Here is a 24,770-nt window from a genome sequence, read left to right on the forward strand (position 1 = left end):
AAACACTGGGGGCTCCTGGGTGGCACAGTCGGTTGGGCATCCCGACTCTTACTTTGGGTCCGGGTGGTGTTCTCAGGGTCAGGAGATGGAGCCCTACAACAGGCTCTCCCTCCCTCTGCCCCTCCCTGCCCAAAATCAATCAATCAATCAATGTTAAAAAAAAAAGGCAACAACAACAACAAAACATAAGCATGAGACAAGTTTGAAAAAATGTGTTGGAGAGAGTGGAGGGAAGCCTACACCCTCACCTTCTGCTGTGAGACTGTAAATCAGCAGGACCTCTCCAAAGAGTAACTCAGTCCCGGCTTCCCAACCTGTTCAAAGAACAAACCCTCTGACGCAGCAATTCCACCTTTAGCAATTTATCCTGCAGATATATTTGCACATGTGGGAAATCACATATACATTTATATGATACATATGTGATAAAATTTAAGGATATTACGTTTTATCAAGCAGCCTTGTTGATAATAGTGCAAGTTTGGAAACAATTTCAAGCCCTTTACAAGAGTGGGGAAGATTCTGGCACACCCATACAGCGCAACCCTAGATTAAGGCATCTCTATCTACTGTTACGAATGACTTGAAAATATCTTTTTAAATGAGAAAAGCAAGGTGCAGAAGAAAGGGGATAATATGCTGCCATTGATTTCTCAGTGTGCATGTGACAAATATCTCTGGAAAGACACACTAAAAATTGAAGAGCTGGTTTGGGGCCCCTGGAGGTTCGAGGGGAGAAAGGCAGGTGGGAAATTTATTTTCAATGAATAGCCTTAGATCTTGTGACACTGAATCATGTGCATATATGACCAGGCATGCATACACATGTACATGCTTACAATTACTTAAAAAGAAAACATGAGAAGTGAAAGCAAGATGGCCAAGCTTGGTCTGAAAGCTGAGGGGCCACGGTAAGTTGCCCTCTCAGTGGACACACAGAATGACCTTATCTCGAAGCAGTTCTGTGCACTGACTAGGTGTATGGTCTTTGGAGCCAGACCCCAGGTTTAAATCCTGGCCATCATTTACTCTTTGTGTGAATAATCTTGGGTCAAGTTACTTTAGTTCTCTGTGCTTTAATATCTGTATGTGCAACATGGGGATAGTAAAAGAACGGTACTGTTCCTTCATAGAATTCGGTAAAGACTAAATTAGATAATTCTCTCCCTCTGCCCCTCCCCCTTTAAAAATAAATAAATCTTTAAAAAAAAGAGAGAGAGAGAACAGTACATACTAGCTTTTTTGTTTGTTTGTTTTTTAAAGATTTTATTTATTTATTTGACAGAGAGAGACAGCCAGCGAGAGAAGGAACACAAGCAGGGGGAGTGGGAGAGGAAGAAGCAGACTTCCAGCGGAGGAGCCCGATGTGGGGCTCGATCCCAGAACACCAGGATCACACCCTGAGCCAAAGGCAGATGCTTAACGACTGAGCCACCCAGGCGCCCCTAGCTATTTTGTTTTTTAAAAAGATTTTTAAGTAATCTCTACACCCAACATGGGGCTCGAACTCACAACCCGGAGATCAAGAGTCACACGCTCTACTGACTGAGCCAACCAGGTGCCCCCATACGAGCTATTATCATTATCTAGAAAATCATTGTGAGTTCATGCAATTAAGTAGTTTTAATACCAAAGAAGAGTCAGCCCAGAGCCCCAAACCTTAACCAAGTAATCCTTTCATGAAGATGGATCTGGTTTTTAGGCACCGAGGGTCCGGTGCATTGGACATGGTGGTGTTTTGGGCCCCCATCCGCACACACAAAAGAAATCCCTTATGTAGGAGATTACTGGCGGTTCATTTAATGGACTCTTCCATCCCATGGAACTGAGTGAAATCTCGGGGGCTTCCAGCCAGGATGGAATAGGAGGGACTGACTCACCTTTCTGCCCACAGGCAACAAAAGACAGGGACTCCTGAGAGATCCGCACAAATGAGACAGGCCCTGCAGCTGCCCCAGCTTCCGGGCTGAACTTCCAGGCTCCAGTGCACGCAGTGGGTACCCAGGCAGAGCCCAGCAGTCCGGCCATGCTGAAGGCAAGGCGCTGGGTGGGCCAGGGAGGCCAGGGCAGCCAGAGCAGGACCTGCAGAGACAGCAAGCTCTGGGGAGCTGCCGAGGGTGCCCTAGAGGCACGATACATGCATGTGAGGTAACTGTCCAAGGGTGGCAAAAAAACCACCCAAAGGCATCCTGTTCCCACCAGCCAGAGAGGAAAAACCTCATCAGATTTGGGGGCGGGGGGTGTCAGGACGGGTTTGTAGAAGGCTTTGCCTCAGTAGTGGGGCAAAACTGGCCCTAGGCGAAATGCTGTTCTGGCCCCACGAATAAAGCTTCAAGCAGCAAGCCGTGAAAGGGTCAGATGGTTTCCAAATAACCACATTCCAGAAAAAAGCTTAAAAATATTCATAGGAGTATGAGAATATGTAGCACCCAGCAAGATAAAATCCAATAAAAAAATTAACAGGAATGCAAAGAAGCAGGAAATGACCCATAATGAGGACAGAAATCAAGCAGCTGAAACGGACCCCAAAATGACATGCACAGGACGCCTGGGTGGCTCAGTCGGTTAAGCATCTGCCTTCAGCTCAGGTCATGATCTCCTGGTCCTGGGATGAGCCCCATGTGGGGCTCCCAGTTCAGCAGGGAGTCTGTTTCTCCCTCTGCCTCTCCCTCCCTGCGCGTGCTCTCTCTCTCAAATGAATAAGTAAAATCTTTAAAAATCTTTTAAATAGAAGTACAGTTGGTCCTTGAACAGCGCAGAAGGTTGAGGCACCAATCCCTGAACAGTCAAAAATCCACTTCTGACTCCCCCAAAACGTAATAGCCTCCTGTCGGCCAGAAGCCTTACCGATAACATCAACAGTCGATTAACACACATTTTGTATGTTATATGTATTATGTACTGTAGTGTTACAATAACGCTAGAGAAAAGCAAATGTTATTAAGAAATTATGAGGAAGAGAAAATACATTTACAGCACTATATATACATATATATATATATTTTTTTTTTTTCAAAAAAATCCACGTGGGGGCGCCTGGGTGGCTCAGTCATTAAGCGGCTGCCTTCGGCTCAGGGCGTGATCCCAGTGTTCTGGGATCGAGCCCCGCATCAGGCTTCTCCGCTGGGAGCCTGCTTCTTCCTCTTCCACTCCTCCTGCTTGTGTTCCCTCTCTCACTGCCTGTCACCCTCTCTCTGTCAAATAAATAAATAAAATCTAAAAAAAAAAAAAAAAAAAAAAATCCACATAGAAGTGGGCCCGTGCAATTCAAACCCATATTGTTCAAGGGTCACCTGTATACTAAGATTCTTAAACTATTTAATATAGTATCAGTTAAGGTAGGCTGTGATAAGTTAAAGATGTATATATATTATAATGCCTAAAGTCACCATAGCAGAGAGCTGGCTCATAAGCCAATGAAAGAGATAAAATGAATCACGAATCATACTCAAACGACCCAATAGAAGGCAGAAAGAAAGGGAACAGAGACTAGATGAGACACACAGAAAGCAAATAGCAAATAAAAAAGCAAACAGCAAGATGGCAGATTCAAACCCAACCATATCAATAACAACAGTAGATACAAGTGGTCTAAACATCCCATTTTAAAGGTAGAGAGTGTCAGACTGGATTAAAAAGGTTAAGATCTAGCTCTATGTTGCCTATAAGAAACATATTTTAAATACGGAGGTACAAACAGGTTAAAAATAAAAGAAAGGACAAAGATACACCATGTTCGTATTAATCCAAAGAAAAGTGGAGTGGCAGGACGCCTGGGTGGCTCAGTCAGTTAAGCGTCTGCCTTCGGATCAGGTCATCATCCCAGGGTCATCTGATTGAGTCCCACATCAGGCTCCTTGCTGAGCAGGGAGCCTGCTTCTCCCTCTGCCTGCCACTCCCTCGCTTGTGCTCTCTGACAAATATTAAAATCTTTAAAAAAAAAAAAAGAAAAGAAAAGAAAAAGAGGGGCGCCTGGGTGCCTTGTTAAGCATCTGCCTTCGGCTCAGGGTGTGATCCCAGGGTCCTGGGATCGAGCCCCCTCATCAGGCTCCCTGCTCTGCTGCGAGCCTGCTTCTTGCTCTCCCACTCCTCCTGCTTATGTTCCCTCTCTCACTGGCTGTCTCTCTGTCAAATAAATAAATACAATCTTAAAAAAAAAAGAAAGAGGAAAGAAAAGAAAAAGAAAAGTGGAGTGGCTATATGACATTAGACAAAGTAGATTTCCGAGCAAAGAATGTTATCATGGGCATTTCATAATGATAAAAGGGTCAATGCATCAAAAGGACATAACAATCCTAAATGTTTTTGTACCACATTACAGAGCCTCAAAAATACACGAAGGAAAACCAACAACACTGCAAGGAAAAGGAGACAAAGCCACAATTATAGTCAGAGATCCTAATGCCCTTCTCTGAGTAACTGGCAGAATAAGAAGACAGAAGATCAGTAAGGACACAGACTTGGGCAACACTGTCAACCAGTTTGACCTAACTGGCACTTCTAAGGCACTCTCTCCGTGAGGACTGGAATGCACATTCTTTTCATTACACGCAGAACAGTTTCTGGCTCCCAAAACAGGTCTCACTAAATTTAAAAGGATTCAATGTGTGCAGAATCTGGTTTCCGACCACGATGGAATTAAATTAGAAATCAATGACAAAGATACTTGGAAAATACCTAAATGTCTGGAAACGAAATAACCCAACTCGAAATAATCCATTTGTCAAAGAAGAAATCAAAAGAGAAATTAGAAAGTATTTCGAATGGTGTGAAAGCAGAACTCATGAAAAGCTGAGACATGCGGCCAAAGGACCACAGAAAAGGCAAAGCCCGTATTAGAAAAGAAAGGCCTCCAATCAATGCCTTCAACTTCTCCCTCAAGAAAGCAGAGAAGAGGGGCGCCTGGGTGGCACAGTGGTTAAGCGTCTGCCTTCGGCTCAGGGTGTGATCCTGGCGTTCTGGGATCGAGCCCCACATCAGGCTCCTCCGCTATGAGCCTGCTTCTTCCTCTCCCACTCCCCCTGCTTGTGTTCCCTCTCTCGCTGACTGTCTCTATCTCTGTCAAATAAATAAATAAAATCTTTAAAAAAAAAAAAAAGAAAGAAAGCAGAGAAGAACAAAGTAAACCGAGACTAGGCAGAAGAAAGGAAATAAACGAGGCAAGGGAGTGACCAAGCCTTATTTATCTTAAAATCTGCATCGAAGACCGAGATCCACGAAAACTTGTTCAATTGCATATTTTGCCAATACTGTTATTTTGAAGCACCTTCTCTTCTATCTTTGATTTTCTTGTGGGTTAATGCAGTACCTCTTTTTTCTTGTATCACAACATCACCGAAACCAGTGGTTAACTGGGGAACCATTAGTTTCTTCTGGGTTACAAGCAAATCCCATAATGCAACTCTCCCACACTTGGCTTTCTGGCTATGAGAGATCGCCAGTAGCCAGAGACTGGGCTGGCAAGTGTAACCCTCCCGTAGCTGTTGCTTACACACATCAACAGAACCTGGTTTAGAGAAGGCTAACCGCCAGCAGAAGGTCCCCACTCTTCCAAGAATCCAGGAAACATACTTGCTGGATAAAACAGGATCTCCGGTACTTTGCAAAGAAAATGGGATTCTAATGGAATGGCCGCCCAGCTGGGGCCCATTCCAAATTACCCGGAGGAACTGCCCAGGGTGCAAAAGCCCCGGGTCAGCACACAGAAGGACAAGTGGAGTCTTATGACAACAAGGCAGAGAGATCTCCCGTGACTGACTCTAAGGTGATGCTCCAGGTCTTGTGTCTAACCAGTCTGTCTAACTACCTATTCTAGAATTATTACCATTCAGAGGAGCTGTAGTCAAAGGGAAGACTATTAACACTTAAAAAAATTTTTTTTAAAGATTTTATTTATTTATTTGACAGAGATAGAGACAGCCAGCGAGAGAGGGAACACAAGCAGGGGGAGTGGGAGAGGAAGAAGCAGGCTCCCAGCAGAGGAGCCTGATGTGGGGCTCGATCCCATAACACCAGGATCACGCCCTGAGCTGAAGGCAGACGCTTAACCACTGTGCCACCCAGGCATCCCAACACTTTTTAAAAATTTTTATTTATCTATTTATTTACTTAGAGAGTGCGTGGTGGGGGTAGAGGGAGAGAGAATCTCAAGCAGGCTCCAAGCTGACCTCGGAGCCGACCTTGCAACCCTGAGATCATGACTTGAGCCAAAACCAAGAGCTGGATGCTTAACCGACTGAGCCACCCAAGCGCCCCAAAGCTTTTTTTTTTTTAATTGAAAAATTAAGCCAGATTTTCTTTGATGGAAAGCCAGACTGATTTGCTTTGAAATGAGGATTGGCTGGACCAAGTGGGTTATATGGAGAAAAGGAGACAGAGCCAGGCACATCGGTTGGCACCAATGAAACCAAGGCATCGAAGATGACCATTCTGCAATGATGAAGGTGAAATCCCCTAGTTTATTTCCAGTTTAGGAAGTAGAACCGAAAAAAAAAAATCTAGCTTTGGCAAAAAGTCCCCAAAGGAAACTCCTCTGACTGTGGGAAAGAGAAGTGCACTTTGGAGAAAACTCTTGGGAGGGCTTCTGTCTCCTCTTGGTGAACAGCCAGTCCTCATCAAGGCCCAGGTCCAAGGTCAATGCCTACTAAGACGTCTTTTCTCTAAAAGAAAGTTAGGGGCGTACAAAATTAACCCCATTTTAAGTGAAGGATTTTGAGATGTGACACGTAATTTAAAGGTCTGCAGAAGCACTAGGCCACGTAGAAACATGGCACGATTCTCCTTCAGATCAGACGTGTGCCAAGCGTTAAGGGGGAGGGGCAGAATGCGGTATTGAGGCCAGGAGGTAAAAACCCAATCTCTTAAAATGATCACAAATTTCTCAACCAATCCAAAACTGATCAGTGGGAGCCAAACCCACTGGCGCACGTCGAGCCTAATTCTGCAGCCATTTTATCCTTATTCACACTTTCCCTTCTCCCCCTCGAAAAGGCAAACCAGCAGATTTATTATTAAAGCAACACTAAATGTTTTCCAGTTTCTTAAAGGATCACAGTCTAAAACGGAGATCGAATGAACAGTGAAAAAATAGCTCTCCCCAGCTGCTTGCTCTGTGCTGAGCGGACCGCAGGGAAGAGCCAGGACAGGGGTGTGAAACCCACCCAACCGCCGCCTTTAGCAAAAGCGCATCAGAGCTGCTGTGGGTGTGCAGGGCAGCCCCGAGAATTCTGTGTAAGCATAACTGGTTTATACCAAGGCAGTTCTTAGACACAATTCAGAAAGGGCAATTCTGTTAGCTATAGATTTATCAGATGCTATCTTTACTCCTTACACACGTTAAAGAGCCTCCAGCAAAAGAATACACCCCCCTCCATGTGAATGAAAAAAGGACAGTTAACTGTGTCCATAAATGCATTGCGAAGGGGTGCTCCAGGGGCCTTACCTTCCTCCCTCTAGTGCGTCTGCAGGACCCTGGACTAGTCGTTTTAGCCTCTCTGGACTGCCAAGCGCGGAGACCGAACTGGACAGACCTTGGAGATCTTTCCAGTTCTAACATCGTATGGATTCAGACTCAGTCTCAAGGCAGTAACCCTCAATGACGGCAGCGCTTTGCACATGCAGGACGGGAAAAGGCCGACAGATGAATGAAGGGGGCGGGTGCTGTGGCTGGCGGGTTTTAACCAACAGCACGAGTCAGTTGTACCACACCTGCAGTCAAGACTTGAGTTTGTGCTCATTCTCGACTCTCCTCTGCTGGCCCCCTTTTCTCACCACTGGCATTTCAATGGTTTTTGAGAGTGTTCCCACACCATATAGGTGGTGTTCTTTGTGTTTTGGTAAGAAGAGTCACGTTAGACTCCAGCCGAAGAGGGAGGGCTGGAGGAGAGAAGGCATGAGGCCAGGGGATGACGGTAACAGCTTGAAAGGCTTCCCGAAGCAACAGCAGGAACGGGGACAGCTACCATCTCTCCAGTCTCCCCTTTGGCCCTAGAAAATGAGTCATGACTCCACGTCCTTTTCAAGCTTCCTGGCCTGGAGTTTAAAGCAGAGAAGCAGCTCCTTGGGCTCTACCTTTGTTATTCATTTATTTACTTTAAAGAAAGCTACACCTTTCAGACAACTTCTTGTTTTTTTAGGGATTGTGTTGAGTCTTTTATATCCCATATTTAGGAAAAGGGTACCTATCATTTGAGTCACCGCTTCCTGAGCACCGTCAGGGGTCCTAAAATGCTGAGCTGGTGCTACACACAGATATGCCAATGGCATAAACTGTGAAAATTAAAGTTGCAAAGTCTCGAAGGCTGGTGAAGTATTTACAGCCCTAGAAGCAAGGAGGCAGGGAAGGCTGAGCTCAATTGGGCAGGGTCAAAAATCCGGGGCTCTGTGACTGCCTCTGCCTCCAACCAGCCTGACTTCTAGGTCTCAGTCCTGCTTCTGCAAAATAAGGAGGCTGGTGAGCTCATCTCTGAAGGTTTGAAGTCAGCTCCACTTGAAGCTTCCATTTTTACAACTTCAAAGTGAACTTCAGATTTGAGAAAAGGCCACCCATGTATTGGGAAATGGACAACAGGTTTGTGAGAGCCCACATGGGCCCAGTTCTGTCCAGGGAAACATTTGGGCCAAAGACACCCCCCCCTTTTTTTTTTTTAAGATTTTATTTATTTAAGAGAGAGAGAGAGAGAGAAGGAGCAGCGGGAGAGGGACAAGCGGGACTCCGTGCTGAGCACAGAGCCTGCAGGGGATGGGGCTCGATCCCATGACCCTGAGATCGTGACCTGAGGACAGTTAACTCACTGAGCTGCCCAGGGCCAAAGACATCCTTCGGGGTAGAAAGACTCTACTCCTTCAGTAGCTTTTTAGAGATCTCCTGCTAACAGGGTTTCTTTGTTTCCATCTTCCTAATGTCTTTAGGGCACAGACTTTCCACAACCTACACTCGTCTTCCCAAACTGCCGAAGGCCCTCCCCCAGCGGACAGGAGGCTGCCCCACCTGGGTGCTACACAACCTTTATCACCAAGGTTCGCCAGACCTTCTCCTTCCTTCTGTTCCACTCTTCACCCAAACCATTGGGAAAAACTGCAGATGATGAGAACCCATTCCGGGCATCTTATCGTCTAAGACTCCGTGGGCGCAAAAGTCCCTTTGTGTTGAACACTTAGGTGTCAGACACGGTGCTAGGCTCTTTATATACTTCGTCTGATTTAATCCCGCAGCCACCTTATGAAGCAGGCATTCCTGTCGCCATGTTTCTGGTAGGGAAACTGAGGCATGGAGAGGTTGGGTAACGTACTCAAGGTCACGTGGCTGGCAAGCAGCAGAAATAGTATTTGAACCCAGGTTTATACCACAGATCCTGCACTGGGGTTTTTGTTGTCGTTTTTTAAGTTAATTTATATATTTAAGTAATCTCTATGCCCAAGAGGGGGCTCCGACTCAGCAGCCCAAGATCAGGAGTTGCATGCTCTTCTGACTGAGCCAGCCGGGCGCCCCTGTACCAGGTTTCTGACAACAGTTTTACTGAGATAAAATCCACACACCATACAAATCACCCATTTATACGACTCAATGGTTCTTAGTATATTCACAGATATATGCGCCCATCACCATGGTCACCTGTCGAATGTTTTCTCACCTCAAAAAGAACCCCCAAGCCCTTCAGTTATCACTTCCTATATCTCTTCCCCTCCCCTCCCAGGCCTAGGCAACCAACCACTAGTCTACCTTCTGTCTTTACAGCTGTCCCTATTCTGGAGTTCCACAGTAACGGCTCAAGTAACACATGGTCTTTGCGACTGGCTTCTTTGACTTAGTGTAATGTTTCCAAGGGAAGTCTGTAGTCCCGGGGTATCCTGCCTTAGATGAGGGACCCCAAAAGGTATGGACAGCACATCATGTGAGAAATGCAGGAGGAAACGTGTTTTGAGCCGCAGGAGAGATTACAGGAAGATAAGATAGCAGTTTTCAGATACTGTCTGACACAAGAAAGAGCTCACAATGACCCCACCGAGGTCCACAGTGGAATGGGCTGGATGGCCGTCTGTGAAGGATGGCTGTCTGTGAAGGATGGCCGTCTGTGAAGGATGCCATAGGAGGAAAGCTCCCCACACTAGGTGTGAGGCTGGCCTAGGATGGCCGCTGACCCTTTCAAGACTAAAAATTCTTTGATTCTGCCAAGTTCACATTAGTTTAAGAAGAAATGGTTAAAAATGAGACTAGTCCTATATGGCTAAGTACAATTTTGTTCATTGGATTCGTCCTCAGCAGGACTGGAAATGAATACCAGCGAAGTTTTTCTCTAAGGCCCCTGTGGTTTCTGTGAGGCTTCAACAATTAACGACTCCTGGGACATCAAAGGGATCTGCCCAGCTGAAGCTTCAGGTCAGGCCCATTCTGGTACATTCCCACTTATCATTTGGTCTTAGGATCGGGGTACCTGATGCCACCTTTCCAAATATCAATTAAAAAAAAAAACCCTTCTAGTTGACTTGATAATTACTTCAAGCCAGGAACCAATTTTGCAACAATAAAACATAATTAGTTTAATATAGGAATTCAATTCAATCTGCGAACAGCATTTTTCTTTTTTTAATGGGCCATCAATATTTTACCAAATATTATCTATCCCTTTTCTATGAAAAGGTTCTTTGTTCTGCAGATGACCTTACCTAAGTCTGGCTATTTAGATAAGCACCTTCCCCACAAACCACCAGACATTTAAGAAGTACAGAGTTCAACAGCACTGTCTGATTAAGCAATACCAACTTGACATTAATGATCTTCCATTGTATTCAGTTATTTCAAGTCAACAGAGATTGCCTCAGTACAGGTCAAGGAGAGAATTAGGGCAGGGCGGATTCTCATTCTTTGATAAGATAATCTCGAAATAATCTTGAAATCTATTTTGGGAGTAACAGATGTGGTTCTAACTGGATCTTTCTCAAGTTCCTCCCGAAGCCCGGGTTGGAACTGTCCTCGTGATCCTTGGAAACAACTGGTACGGTTCCAGAGTGGAGCAGGAATCAGGAGACAGCTCTGGTTGCTTCTGTGGTGTAATTCCTTCGTGGCCAAATGAGTTTGGAGGGGGTTTCACTGTCTTTCTGGACTTCTGCTCCTTCCTCTGTAAAATGGGGGTGAAAACAGTCTTGCTTCCTTCACAAAGTTATCGTGGAGCTCAAACTCAACGGCACATGTGCAAGTCTCTGAGGGAGCAAACTCGACCGTCTTCTAGAATCCTCACCTGCATTGAACACCAGTCCTGTAAGAGGGCCTGTGAGCCTCACCTAAAGGGACAACTGTTTACACGTCACACAGTTTGCGTTCCTTCTCTAACTGGCCGCCTGAGTTCCAGCCTAGGTTTTAAATTTATTTTAAAACAAAGATTGTGTTTGGTCACATGAAACTGCCTTAAATAGGCAATCTATAATTAGCTCCAGCTGAAGCCTCAACTCCCGAAGTCACTACCGGTGTCGTCATCTCTTTTTCTTTCTTTAATAAGCCCTGCCCCTCTTTTGTCCCAGGACGGGCTTCTGGCTCACATGCCCTTCACAAAGAAAATTTCCCTGGCTGGCTGCCATGGGTTTCTCTGCCCACTTCCATTTTAAGTAATTTTTCCTCAACTGTCCCAATTTCTTCCAAAATAAAGGCACGTGCCCAAAACTGCTGGTTCATGTCTAAAGAAAACTCGACTTGACCTGTTGTAGGCTAGCGAGAGGCTTTGTGCGGTCACCTAGCCTGGGTTCACACCACCCACCGATAAGCACTGCGCAAAGCCTAGCATCTCGGACTGGTCCTCTGGGTCTCGTGAAGCAGCTACCAAAGTTTGATGTTACGTTTTCCAGTGCCTATTCCCACGCCAGATGACCCATTTCAAACCGAAGGGGCCTCGCATTCCCTTTTGGCTTTACTAGTTCTGCAAAACTGCAGCACTGCTTTTTCTGTGTGTAGCTAATACTGACAGAATTTCAACAGGAAGTGGTATGGGGGGGGGGTTCATGAGGGAGGGTGTCTTCCTGTGGCCCAGTTATTTACAAAAAAGGCAGGTTCTCTAATACTTCAACCATTTGCCACAGGACTAACTTGTGTGTAAATGAATAAAATGGATCAACCCCAATTTCTCTCAAGCTGTACAATAATTTAACTTATTTAAAAGCCAAGTTGTAGAAATAGAGTCCATACTACATCCACACACCAAAAGAATGATAAAGAATTGTTTCATATCACAGAACTGAGATCGGTCAGACAGTCAAGGATTTTAGAGCCAATGTGACCCCAAGGAGCAAAGCTCCCTTTAGTTAATTAAAAAAGCTTCCCTTTAACACTCGAAAGAAAAATGATCACTTTCTCCTTTTTGCCCTTATAGATTTACTGCCCCCCCCAAAGGGATTAGCATATCAGATGCATCATGAATCACAGCTGAGGCACAAAGCACGATTGAGTAACACCTGCAGCCAGATGCCCTTGATGTGCCTGGCAGCATTTGTCAAGTGGGTAGGTTTACAAAGGAAAGGTCCACCTGGGCTCACACTTCACTGAGCCCCTAAAGCACAGACCCTCTGAGTTTAGCCATTCTATCTTTCCAGGCAACTCATCCATCAGATATGTATGGAAAAGTATCTAGGGGCACCTGGGGGGCTCATATTCTCTGGGTCCTGGGATCCAGCCCTGCGTCAGGCTCCCCACTCATTGGGGCGTCTGCTTCTCCCTCTGCCTCTCCCCCCTGGTCGTGCTCTCCCTCAAATGAATAAATAAAATCTTTTAAAAAGATACCTAGCTCACAACACTATTTTGTGTAAAACACAGAAAAAAAAAAATCTTAAACTTGTCTCTAAGCCTCTTGGACTTGGCCAAAGATTCTATCTTGCACAGTGTTACTCTTTGGTCTTCTAAGCTGATCCCAAGTAGGTTAAATACTTTAGAGGTTGATCCAATATAGTGTGGGCAGGAGTTAAAATACCTGAGATACGTTCACCTGACCAACAAATGGGTTCAAATTCACTGGTGTTTTATCAGATTCTTTTCATACTTGGCTATGAGAGATTCTCTAACTGTTGTATGTACGAATGAACCAAATAAACTCAGAAGAGAAACAGGTGACTAGGTAAGTACTCAGAAGTTCTAGCCCAGGCTGGAAATCAGGTTAAGCCACCATAAATGAAATATTTGGGAAGGGTACCTGTGGCTACCAAGCCAGAGTGGGAAACACCAGGAAAGACAAAAGGGGAAGGGGTGAGCCTCTGCTTACGGTTCTTGTAAGAAAGGACAAGACTTCCCTTTCTGGCAGGCCTAGGTAGCCACTCTCTGTCCCCCCATCCCTCTTGGCCAAAGTTCAATCCAGGATAGGAGTAACAATATGCTTTCCTAGGTGTGTGACACTTTCACATTTAGGAAGAATCCCGCCCCCGCCCATTTTTTCACTTTAGATCAATGTCCCATCTTCTGGATAAGCCTGTCAATGGGGATCAACCTAAACCCCGAGAACTGTCAGTCCTCACCCACCTCCTCACAGATCTGCCTGAAACCCCAGTTCCCATTTTTTCTACTCCCACATGCCCCTGAGAGGAACCAGATCAGGGCTCACGGCTGGCATGGAAACGAGAGGGGAAGGGAGAGGTGCCGCTGGAGGATAGATGAAGTAAGTCAATGCAGGGTCGGGGGGGGGGGCATCAAGCTTAGCTTGGAGGTCGGGAGGTGACAAAAGGCGACTCCCAAGACTTGGCCTCTACTTTGGGGAAAGCCTGAGCAAAAAGGACTATTCGCCCACCAGACAGCCCCAGAGAGTGTCCACCTGTGCCTACGAAGAGCCTTTTCCCCCTACACCAAGCGCCCACAGAGGTCAAAAAGCAGCTCCACTCCCACCAGGGCACAGATGCGGTGTCCCTCCCAGCCAAAGAAGCCGTCCACCAGACCTGCCACGTTCCGAAGGGCGGCTCAAGAGGCCAGGTCGTTCAGACCTGTCACCCCGACCGTCCGGAGAAGCTGGGGCTCTAAGGGGTCCCCTCCCAGCCCGCGCGGACTGTGCGCGCCGCCTACCCGGAGCTCGCCCTCGGTGCGGTGCAATCCCAGGCGCCGAAGCCCCACCGCCAAGTCGTTGACACACAGGCCGCCGTCGCGGTTGACGTCGAGAGTTTGGAAGAGGCTCCACAGGCGCAGCCGGTGGTCCGGGCCCCCGCAGACGGCGCCGCCGCACGGGTCTACGGAAGCCGGCGACGAGGCGGACGACGACGAGGCGGCGGCGGCGGCGTCCGGCGGCGGGGAAGCCACGCAGCGGCACAACACACTGCTCACCATCGGGCGCGAGGCAGGGGCGCCGGGCGCGGGGCGGGGGCGGCTGGCCGGCTGGGAGAACGCGGAAGACACGCGGGAGTCCCCACACCACGAGCGCGGGCTGCTAGAAGCCGGCAAGCTGGCGGGAGGGGCCGCTTCCGGGAGCCCCGCCCCGCCGCCCGCCGCCTGGTTGGCCACGCCCCCAGGCGGGCCGCCGGCCAGTCACAGGCCCGGACGGCCACCCGGCTGGGGCGGGGCCTCCCCGAGGACCGCCCACACCGCCCAGGATTGCCTGGATCAATGGAGAAGGCGGGGCGATCCTTGCTCAGCCTGCGGCCGATTCAAACTGAAGGAGACAGGGATTGGCTGAGCTGGGCCGGCGAAAGGAAATCACGCCGGGATAGGCAGTTCTCTGATTAGCAAGGCGGAAGGCCCCGTGTCCAATTTCCATTGAGAAACGCTGTTTAGACTGAGGAATCGTTAAGAATGGGAGGAGCGGTCGTGTACAGAGACATCGTAGTCTCCGGTGGGAAATAGGATTTGTGTGAGGAGCAACTGTGAGCTGCGGCTGCGAAGCAGAGTTTGCCCCCGTGAGTGGAATTAAAAATTAATTAGCCAATGGCTCAAGGCCGAAAGCACTCAGGTATCCTCAGGAGGCCGGGTTTTGGTACCCTAACACCCTAAACCACCAATAAAATAGCTGAATTTAACGGCGTGATAGTCGTAATGCTGACGATTGAAGGACAGAACGATTTTCCAATGGAAGTGAATAAAGGCAGGTGGGCGGAGCGCTCTGTAGCGACAGACACACTTTTAGACCAATGACCAGGCCAATTCCAGTAGATAGGCGTGCTCTTTAGTTGAACGACAGATCAAAAGAACCAGTGATCGACGTGATGTTTGAGCCCCGACCAACCAGGAGGGCGGGTTCCTCTGGAGAAGCTCTGGAAGGCGGGAAGAGGGTAAGTGGGCGGATCTCCGCACACCCCGGCGGAAGAGGCAGATTCAGGAAGCCATTACGCAGCTGGCTGGCAGCGGCCGGGCCGGTCGGGGCTGGGCCCTACGCACTTTGCGTAGCGAGGGGGGTTACCAAAGGCCTGGTGCTTGGCCTGGGGCAAGCCCGGCCTATCCCCTGTAGGGGGTAGGTGAGGGGAGCGGCTGGGAAAGAAGAGAAGGGAAATTGGGGCGTTTGAGGGGATTATAATTTCTTTAAAAAGGGGGGTGGGGAGAGGCCATGGCCGTCCCAGCCAAGAAGAGGAAGATGAACTTCTCTGAGCGAGAGGTGGAGATCATCGTGGAGGAGCTGGAACTGAAGAAGCACCTGCTGGTGAACCACTTCAATGCCGGGGTCCCTCTGGCTGCCAAGAGTGCGGCCTGGCACGGCATCTTGAGAAGGGTCAACGCTGTGGCCACCTGCCGCAGGGAGTTGCCTGAGGTCAAGAAGAAGTGGTCTGACCTCAAGACCGAGGTCCGTCGCAAGGTTGCCCAGGTCCGGGCAGCGGTGGAGGGTGGCGAGGCCCCAGGGCCCACTGAGGAGGATGGAGCCGGTGGGCCTGGGACAGCTGGTGGCAGTGGCGGCGGCGGCCCAGCTGTAGCCCCCGTCCTGCTCACCCCCATGCAACAGCGCATCTGCAACCTGCTGGGCGAGGCCACCATCATCAGCTTGCCCAGTACCACAGAGATTCACCCCGTGGCCCTTGGACCCACAGCCACTGCAGCTGCAGCCACGGTCACCCTGACGCAGAGTGAGTGACCTCTCCCACCCAGTCTGTCGTGCATAAATGGGAAGGGCCAGCCAAGAGCTGGGGCAGCCTGGGGAAGGTTGGCTGCCAAGGGTCAAAGGTCAGATGGGAGTCTTGGAAGACCAGGAGGCCTTCCAAGAGCTCCCCATTCAGAAGTGATCCTGTTCTCTTTGGGACTTCCTCAGCACGCAGTCTGGGCTTCTGATGGGCTGGATTGCTCTCAACTGTTGTGCCACCATTCATGTCCATGACTGACGGAACTATGTGATCCTTCAAGACAGAGATCTGTCTGTATCCCCACAGGACTTATCACAGGGCCTGGCACATAGTAGGCACTCAGGATATATTTGTCGAATGAATAGATAGATGGGAATAATACCCAAGTAAGATGTCGATTCTGGACAAAGACATTCTGGGTTTTCAGTGAGGTGAACATTCATCAGGGACTGCTCAGAAACCTCATGGATCCTAGTGTTAAATCTATTCATTCCTTCACTCCTCAGACACTGGTGCTTATTCCTTCCACGTCAGACCCTGTGCTTGGCACTGGGATTACCAAGGTGTTTAAAATACAGGCCAGCTTTATTCTAGTAGGACAGATAAGACACACACATGAACAACTGTGCTGTCAGGAGAATCTGAGGACTCAGGAGAGGAAGGGACTTCCTGGTTGGGGTGGGGACTCTGAGCTGACGTTAGCATTGAAGGGTAGAGAAAACTGACCTTTCCCATAAGCATGGAGGCCCAAACAGCCCACCCAGAATTCTTTTCAGAGGTTCTCAGTTATGAATGACAATGGTTTGGTTGGACTTTTTAGTTCAGGGTTTGTACCAGTGACTGTTAACGGCTCATTTGTGCTGGGCTGTGACCTGTCTCAGTGATTCTCAGTGGGGCTTTGGGGAATTGGGTGTATGTGTGAGCGCCAGCCCCCTGCAGTCGTATTTTCTAAAGATATCAGGGTGGGAAAGAGGATCAAACACTGGTCTAAATCAGTTGCTGTTCTAGAACAGGAAGGACCTGTGACCTGTAGGTATTCCATTGGGCAAGGTGATCAAGGAGACGGGAGGCATTTATTGGCCACTTAAGCAACTGCCGTCCCACTCCCACCTCCTTTTCTGCTTGGCCACAAAAGAAGGAGGGAGATAGGACTAGTGTGGCTACAAACAGTTCAGGAAGAGTCTCACCCAAGATGGCTGCTGTGTGCTGGCCCTGCAGGGAGCACGTGGGCCTGCCTTGATTAGCTGGAAGCATCCCAGTGGGGTGGTTACGAGCAAGTTGGACTCTGGTGTTAGGGAGACCTGGGTTTGCTTCCTGGACCTGAATAAACAGTGTGACCTTAGACAAGTCACTGCATGTTTTTGAGCCTGTTTCCTCATCTCCAAAAATGAACATGAAATACCTGCCTCTTGGTTTCATTGTGATGATGCGACGAGCTAACAAGAGCAGGGCTGAGCACAGTGCCTGACACATACTGGGTGCTCTAAATTTTTTGCTAGTATTGTTATTAGCAGCTTTGGTTTTGCCGGATCTGGGGCCAGCCCTTTGGTTACCGAGTAGATTCTAAATGCTTTAGACTCTAGATTTATGGGGATTAGCTATAAAGCCGGAGGAGACCTGAATTCCCCCAGAACAGGGCTTAATGGCCTCCTCCCCTCCACCCCATGAGGCCAGCTTCATTCTTTCTAGAAGGTGACCTGCCACTGCCTTTGCTCTTTCTTCCCCACAGTCCCCACGGAGACCACGTATCACACGCTCGAGGAGGGAGTGGTCGAGTACTGTACGGCGGAGGCCCCCCCACCCCTGCCAGCCGAGGCCCCCGTGGAGATGATGGCCCAGCACGCTGATACCTCGGTCAAACCCCAAGCGCTGAAGAGCCGCATAGCCCTGAACTCAGCCAAGCTGATCCAGGAGCAGCGGGTCACCAATCTGCACGTGAAGGAGATCGCCCAGCACCTGGAGCAGCAGAATGACCTGCTTCAGATGATCCGCCGCTCCCAGGAGGTGCAGGCCTGCGCCCAGGAGCGCCAGGCCCAGGCCATGGAGGGCACCCAGGCGGCGCTGAGCGTCCTCATCCAGGTCCTCCGGCCCATGATCAAAGATTTCCGCCGCTACCTGCAGAGCAACACGCCCAACCCCACGCCCGCCTCTGAGCCTGGACAGGTGGCCCAGAACGGGCAGCCCGACAGCATCATCCAGTGAGGGCAGGGGTGGCGCCAGCCTTCTGCTGTGATTGGCCGACACCGCTGTGGTCCTGTAAGTGGGGTCTGTGACTGGCCGTAGGCTAGGGCTGGCCATGTGGCCGGCTCTCTCTCTGCTCGACTGTTAGGGGTCCACTGTTTCTGAGAAGTGAAGGAGACTGAGAAGAACTTGTTGGGCTCCTGGGACCCGAACTGTCTTACCCCCACCACTCGAGCTGCCTTGCTAAGAGCCTGAAGATTGGTTAGGTGGGGGTTGGGCACCGGCGATACTACACGTGGTGTCATGAGCCAGGGCTTGCGACATGCCCCAGACTCTGTCTAGGACACCTGGAGGGGAGGTTCTCACCAGGGCCATTTCACAGCCGGGGTGGGGGGGTCAGTGCTGAAATGCTCCCCCACCCCGCAGGGTCATCCTTTTGAATGAGCTAATGTCCACGGTGCTGGCGGTGGCACAGAACCGTCTTCCTCCTTTGGGAAGCAGAGTGACTGGGCCTGAGGAGGAAGCTCCACCCTTTTCTCCTTCCCGCTGTGCCTCCGTTCTCAGGGGACTCTAGTCTATCTGTGCTCTCCCCACTCTGCCGCCCCCCCCAGCTCCGGGCCTAGTAGGGGCCCTTGTTACGGCCCCGGCTGCCTCTGCAGTACACCCAGGATGCAGCCCGCTGGGCTCAGGAATGCTGGGTGTGCTGGGGATAGCCTGGCCACCATCTGGTCTTCCGCTGCATCCCAGGGTGGCCCTTTCATGGTTTGTCCTGACAGCTTTTGACTCAGGGCAAGCATTAGGTTTTGGGTGCTGTAAATCTGAGAGAAAACAGACCAGCGTGGAAACTTGTTGCTCCCCTGCAGTGGGTCTGAGGGGACCAGGTGGCTTCTTCCAGAAGGCTTGCTTCAAGCCAGTTGTATTTATTCTGTGTGCCTACCCCTCCTGGGAAGGGACGGGCAGCCCTGGCCACACCCTTCCTCCTCTCCTCTCTACTGACTGCACGATTCTGACACTCAGTGTGGGGGAAAAAGAAAAAGAAAAAAGGGGGGGGGCATCATGCCCTGGACTCCCTCTCCTATTATTCCGCGCCTGGTGTTCTTGCGAGACCCCCACTGACTGGCTAGGTGAATCCGAAGTCCTGATCGGCCCCGAATGTTTGAAGTGGGAGAGCCGAAGCTGACCTGAGAAGTGGGCCCTTGACCTCCGTGTTCGGGGAAGAGCCCACTGACCTCGGAGCGCCTGAAGAGGTAGAGGTCCCTGTTCCGTCCTGATGCTCTCTCGCCTTTTGTAGGGAGTTTACCCAGATGCCATTTGTCTGGTTCATTTTCAGAATCGCCCTCGATCACTGAGACCCTTGCATCTTCCCAGATCATTCCCCAGGATTGCCATTTTGCTGCCGGTGCCTTGGCTACACGTGACCAGCGGTGACAACTCGAGGCTCCAGATCTCAGCGAAACAAATCAAGGTGCTGCCCTTCTGGGCAACGTATGGTTAGAATTGCTCGCTTCCCTGTTGCCATCACAGGAAGATGCCCCCGAAGCCGGTTGGGAGGTGACTGCCATGCCGCCAGCCTTTCTGTGGAGGACAGGTGCAGCGCCAGCTGGGGAGCAATGGAGAAGAATCAGGCTGGTGAAGGGGGTGGGTGACGGCAGGAAAGCTCCTCAGCGGGGCTGGAAAGCAGCAGCCCCTGGCAGCCCGGCCCCCCATGGAGCCTGATGCCCCTGGCGGGGAAGCTGTGGGCCCTTCCTGAGGCTTTGCCGCTTGGTTTGGCTTTTCTCTGGGGTTGGCAATCTGAGCCAATATTGCATCTGTCCCGGTTGGGTATAAAGAGGAGGCCTGGATCACTTAAACTGACTGCTTCTTTCCAGGTCATAATTTTAAATTAAAAATATATCACTTTTTTTACACATGTCTGTGTCTTTATTGGTTATGTACAGAAGAGCTATGGGCTGGCAGAGAGCAGGGCCTGGCCCACCACCTGTCTTTGTAAATAAAGTTTTATTGGCACACAGCCACACCCCTTCACTTACTTAAAGTCTGTGGCTGTTTTTATGCTACAGTAGCAGAGTTGAGTAATTGTGGCAGAGACCTCTGATCCACAAAGCCAAAGGTATTTACTCGGACCCTTTACAGAACAGCCTGCCTATCCCTAGCTTAGAGCAATGCTTCAGACTCTGGATGAGAATTCCCCGGGCTGTTTGGTAAACATACCCCAAACCCACCCACCTAAACCTAGAAGAGACTCCTGGAGGGAGAGCTCTAAGAATCTGCTTTGTAAGTAAACTCTCTGGGTGATTCTGATATTTCTGAAGGTTACAAACTTTGGCTTAGAGGCTGGAAGACTTAAACTCAGCTGGAATCATGGATCACGGAAGCATAGATCATGCCCCATTGAGGGCTGGTTCTCAGGAGTTGCTTCTGACAGTTGAGAAGTCCTACCCAGCAAAGATTCCCACTTAAGATTGGCCTTCATTCTGGAGGGATCCCAACCTTCCTGGACATAGTTAATACTCTCTCACATAGTAATAAGAAAAGCTAAGAATGATCAAGCTCTTGCTCTGTCTAGGCCTTATAAGCATTACCTCATTTACTGCTTGCAACAGCCCCATGAATTAGGTAATTATACTGTTCTCGGTTTGCAGATGAGGCTATTGAGGAACAGAGAGGTTAAGCAATTTGCCTAAAATCACACAGCTACCTTATTCTCTGGGGTGGCCCAGGCTCTTAACTCCTGTTCTTTTTTTTTTTTTTTTTGAAGATCTTATTTATTTATTTGAGAGAGAGAGAGAGCACAGCAGGGAGACCAGCAGGCAGAGGGAGAGGGAGAAGCAGGCTTTCCGCTGAGTGGGAGCCCAATGTGGGGCTCGATCCCAGGACCCTGGGATCATGACCTCCGCCGAAAGTAGATGCCCAACTGACTGAGCCACCAGGTGCCCCTGAACTCCTTAACAATGCTGACCTCGCTACCAATTAGATGTGAAGTCACCTAGAGAAAATTTGAACCTGGCCTTGAATTTCTAGGTTAAATGAGGGGGCCCTGGAGGCACTTGAAAGGGAAACACAGTGACCTCTCCAACTCTCTACAGGCTTTGGACATTCCTATTAAGAGGGAAAAGGGCGGCTTAACAGAACTGAGCCCCCTTCTCCTTGTTGGTGCTACCGAGGAACTGTCATTTATATCGGGGTGACTTTTTGAGCATCCTTACTAAAATGCGGGATTCTACCTAAAAGAAATACTCCAAGCCACTGAAGCTTATTGCTTCAGGTAGTGAAGCCTTTCACATTTTAAACCATTTTGATGGAAATCTTTCACAAAGGGGTCCTTTGTGAACTGTTAATCTGCCCAGCTGTTTCTTACTCTATAGCTTTTGCCCAGCAGGACTGAGAGGCCAGGAAAGCCCCTGGGCTCAGGCAGTTTGGGCTTGAGCTGGGTTCCATCCTTTATCCCCTGCATCTCTTAACTTTGCTGGACCTCAGTTTTCTCAATTCTAAAGTGACAATGAGAGGGGCGCCTGGCTGACTCAGTCGGTGGAGCTTGCGACTCTTGACCTCAGGGTTGTGTGTCTTGCAAGTTGATGCTGGATGTGGGCTGGGAACTCTGCCAAGGCCAGGAGTTGGGGGGGGCACCCCACTTCTCCTTTCCATGGGCTTCTTCCATCGGCTGCTTGGGCTCCCTCACAGCATGGAGGCTGAGTTCCCAGCACGAGAAGCCGAAGTTGCCCGTCCCCTTCAAGATTGGGTTTCAATCTGACACAGCATCACTTCGTCATATTCTCTTGGTCATGCAGTCACCAGCCAGCCCAGACTCGAGGGGATGGAGGAAGAGACTCCGCCTCTTGATCGAGGTGTGGCTCTGGCAAACGGGGAGGGGAGGAACTGAGGGCGGCCATCTCTGGAATCGAGCTCACTTGCTTTTATTATGAATTGGGGTCAGGACTCCTGACCCATGAAGACAGCCTCTCCTCCACACTTCCTGCATTCCACCAGTCAGGAGGGAAGGGAGCTCCCCAAATTTTGAAACAGAACCTACTGAACCTACCTTCCGTTTCCTGTAGCTTTGAGTTCAGAGATTAGAAAGCAAAAAACCTCAGCAGAATGGGGACTAACTTTGGAGCCTTCTGCTCTGGAAATCTTTGCACATTAGAAAGGGGCCCATCTGTGCAGACCCGCTTGGAAATCTCCCTGGAAGGGACTTCCTGACCCCTGGGGACATTCCAGACAATTGGTCAGGGCTGGAGAGGGTGGCAAGGTGGTGGCTGAGAGGGACAGGCAGGGACAATTAAAGAAGACGAGCTAACCTTGGCATGGATATTTGCACAGGGCGATGTGGCTCTCAAAATGGCCTGTCTGGTAACAGGTATAGACACTGTGCTGGAATGTGCTGGTTCTCTGTCAAATTGGGGCCATCACTTTCTGTGCCTCCCCCTACCCCCCCCCCCCCTTCCCTGGCTGGCTTGGGCGGCCCTTAGGGCTCAGCCTGGATATTACTTCCTCAAGAGGCCCTTCCCAGCCCCCCACGTGCCAGGGGAGGCTCTCCCCTGCTGTGCACCCCCATAGTTCCCCACAACATCCCCCTAACTCTTGTCCACATGGACTTGCTTGTTTTCCAACCAATCCCCTCCCTGGGAGCCACGTGGTTTCTGCAGCCTTGTCTATCATGTTGCTGACTCTAGCCCAGGTCTGAGAGGGACCCCCTCACGCTCCAGTTGCCCAAGCTGGAAGCCCAGGTGACATCCTTGTTTCCTCTCTCTGCCTCACCCCTGCATCCTCCAGCTGTTAAGGCTCCCGATATCCCTCAAATCTATCCACCTGTCTCTCACCTGGGTTACCCACAGCAGCCCCCTTGCCGGCCTCCCTGCCTCCAGGCCCTTCTGAGTAGGGTCTTCAGAAGCAGATCTAACGGAGCCACTCCCTGTTCTATCTCTTCAGTGACCTCCCTCAAACCTCAGGATGACCTGTAAGCTCCTGAATGTGACCTACAAGGACCTTTCACGGTCCGATGCTGCCTCCCATCTTGTACTTCATTCCAGCCACAATGGAAGTTTACTTCCTTATCATTTGATTATATCTCAATAAACTGCAAGGAAAAAAAGTTTACTTCCTTAAAAATGTCAGGCTGGGGCACCTGGTTTGGTCAGTTAAATGTCTGGTTCTTGATTTCAGCTCAGGTCACGATCTCAGGGTCCTTGGATGGAGCCCCGTGGCGGTGGGCTCTGCGCTCAGTGGGGAGTCTGCTTGTCTCTCTCTTCCTCTGCCCTTCCCCCTGCTCACGCGGGCATGTGCCCGTGCTCTCTCTCTTTCTCGCTCTTAAATAAATCTTAAGAAAAAAAAAAATGTCAGGGACACCTGGGTGGCTCAGTCAGTTAAGCGTCTGCTTTCGGCTCAGGTCATGATCTCGGGGTCCTGGGATCGAGCCCCACCGCAGGGAGACTTTTTCTCCCTCTCCCTCTCTCTGCCGCCCCCCCCCCCCCCAGTTTGTACTGTCTCTCTCTTTCAAATAAATAAGTCAGGGTCTTTCTACACTCCGAACCTTTATGTTTGCTCTTCCTCATTCAGAACAATCTTCTTCCTCATCACTTTCCTAACTTCTATTCATCCTTCACATTCGGCTTGGGCGTCACTTCCTCCAGGGAGTCTTCTTGGGTCACGCGGTGTGCTTCCTTTCTCCCGTGTTTATCACACGGTACTGCAATAGCATGCTTAAATGTCTGGGTCCTGCTTTAGGAGAGCTTCTCAACCTCAGCACGATTATTTTTTTGGACTGGCGCATTCCTTGTGGGGGGCTGGCCTATGTGTTGGAGGGTGTTTGCAGCATGCTGGGCTGTATGTGCGAGATGCCAGTAGCACATCTCAGCCAGTGATGACGACCGGAACAGTATCCAGTGCCCCCCCACCCTGTAAGAACTACTGTCCTATAGCAACAACGCCAGTCTTACTCGTACTTTTCAAGCACATGGCACAGCCCCTCGATGGGTATTTGATACCCTTTTTATTGCCGTGTACGATGTTTTGCATTTCTCTCATTTGACAGATAAAGAGACTGAAGCAAGACTCACCTGATGGCATGTAATTTGTAAGCAGCAGAGCTGGGAGATCACCCCAGATGTGCCTGGCTACACAGCCTCCTCTTTGTGAGTCAGCCTCCCGTGAGCGCGTGAGCGTGAATCAGCCTGCCAGAGCGGCGACCTGGACCTGGGACCTGGGACAGGTACATCAGGAGCTCCGCCCTGAGAGGCCCTGCCTCACCTGAGGGCTGTGACCTTGGGCAGGTCGCATCACCCCACCGGGCTGTGAGGCTTCCTGTCCTGCACAGCCCCTGCCTCTGGCGGGTAATGAGAGGATTCAGTGACAGAAATGAAGTGGACGAACCATGTCAGGGCAGCGCACGGGTGACAGGAGCTGCAGGGCCCCGCCCAGAGCCTGGCTTGCGGTGGGTAAAGGATATAAAGAAATGAGGAGGCAGGAAGGGGGCCACCTGAGGACCCCTCACTCCGTGTTCTCCAAGATTCTGCTAATCCTGAGCTCACAAATTCCTGCCTACAGACGCTCAGATAGGAGTCCCTTGGCTCAGATAACGCATCCTGTGC

The 24,770-nt window shown here is 49.9% G+C and overlaps 2 protein-coding genes across 4 annotated transcripts in view; one reads left to right on the top strand and one right to left on the bottom strand.

Moving 5' to 3' along the window:
- The window catches only part of SLC25A25 (solute carrier family 25 member 25), a 33,104-nt gene extending 18,716 nt beyond the window's left edge, over positions 1–14,388 (bottom strand). Inside the window, exon 1 of the mRNA XM_045771077.2 lies at positions 14,030–14,388. Coding sequence (XP_045627033.2) covers positions 14,030–14,287 — 258 coding nt within the window. The 5' untranslated portion in view covers positions 14,288–14,388. The remainder of the gene's footprint in view (positions 1–14,029) is intronic.
- Positions 14,389–15,259: 871 nt separating this feature from the next.
- NAIF1 (nuclear apoptosis inducing factor 1) lies at positions 15,260–20,090 on the top strand. Of its 3 annotated transcripts, none has more exons than XR_006775146.2 (3): positions 15,260–16,008; positions 17,732–19,430; positions 19,514–20,090. XR_006775146.2 is itself a non-coding variant. In XM_045771241.2 (2 exons), the coding sequence occupies exons 1-2, from the start codon at positions 15,498–15,500 to the stop codon at positions 18,202–18,204; spliced, it is 984 nt and encodes a 327-aa protein (XP_045627197.1). In that variant the 5' UTR covers positions 15,260–15,497; the 3' UTR covers positions 18,205–20,090. The 3 variants fall into 3 exon arrangements, 1 of the variants encoding a protein (XP_045627197.1); XR_006775147.2 differs by having other exon boundaries at positions 17,732–18,258; XM_045771241.2 differs by having other exon boundaries at positions 17,732–20,090.
- Positions 20,091–24,770: the final 4,680 nt, after the last annotated feature.

Source organism: Ursus americanus, chromosome 18 (genome assembly GCF_024610735.1).
Source record: "Ursus americanus isolate L20-20 chromosome 18, mUrsAme1.1.p, whole genome shotgun sequence".
NCBI lineage: Eukaryota > Metazoa > Chordata > Mammalia > Carnivora > Ursidae > Ursus > Ursus americanus.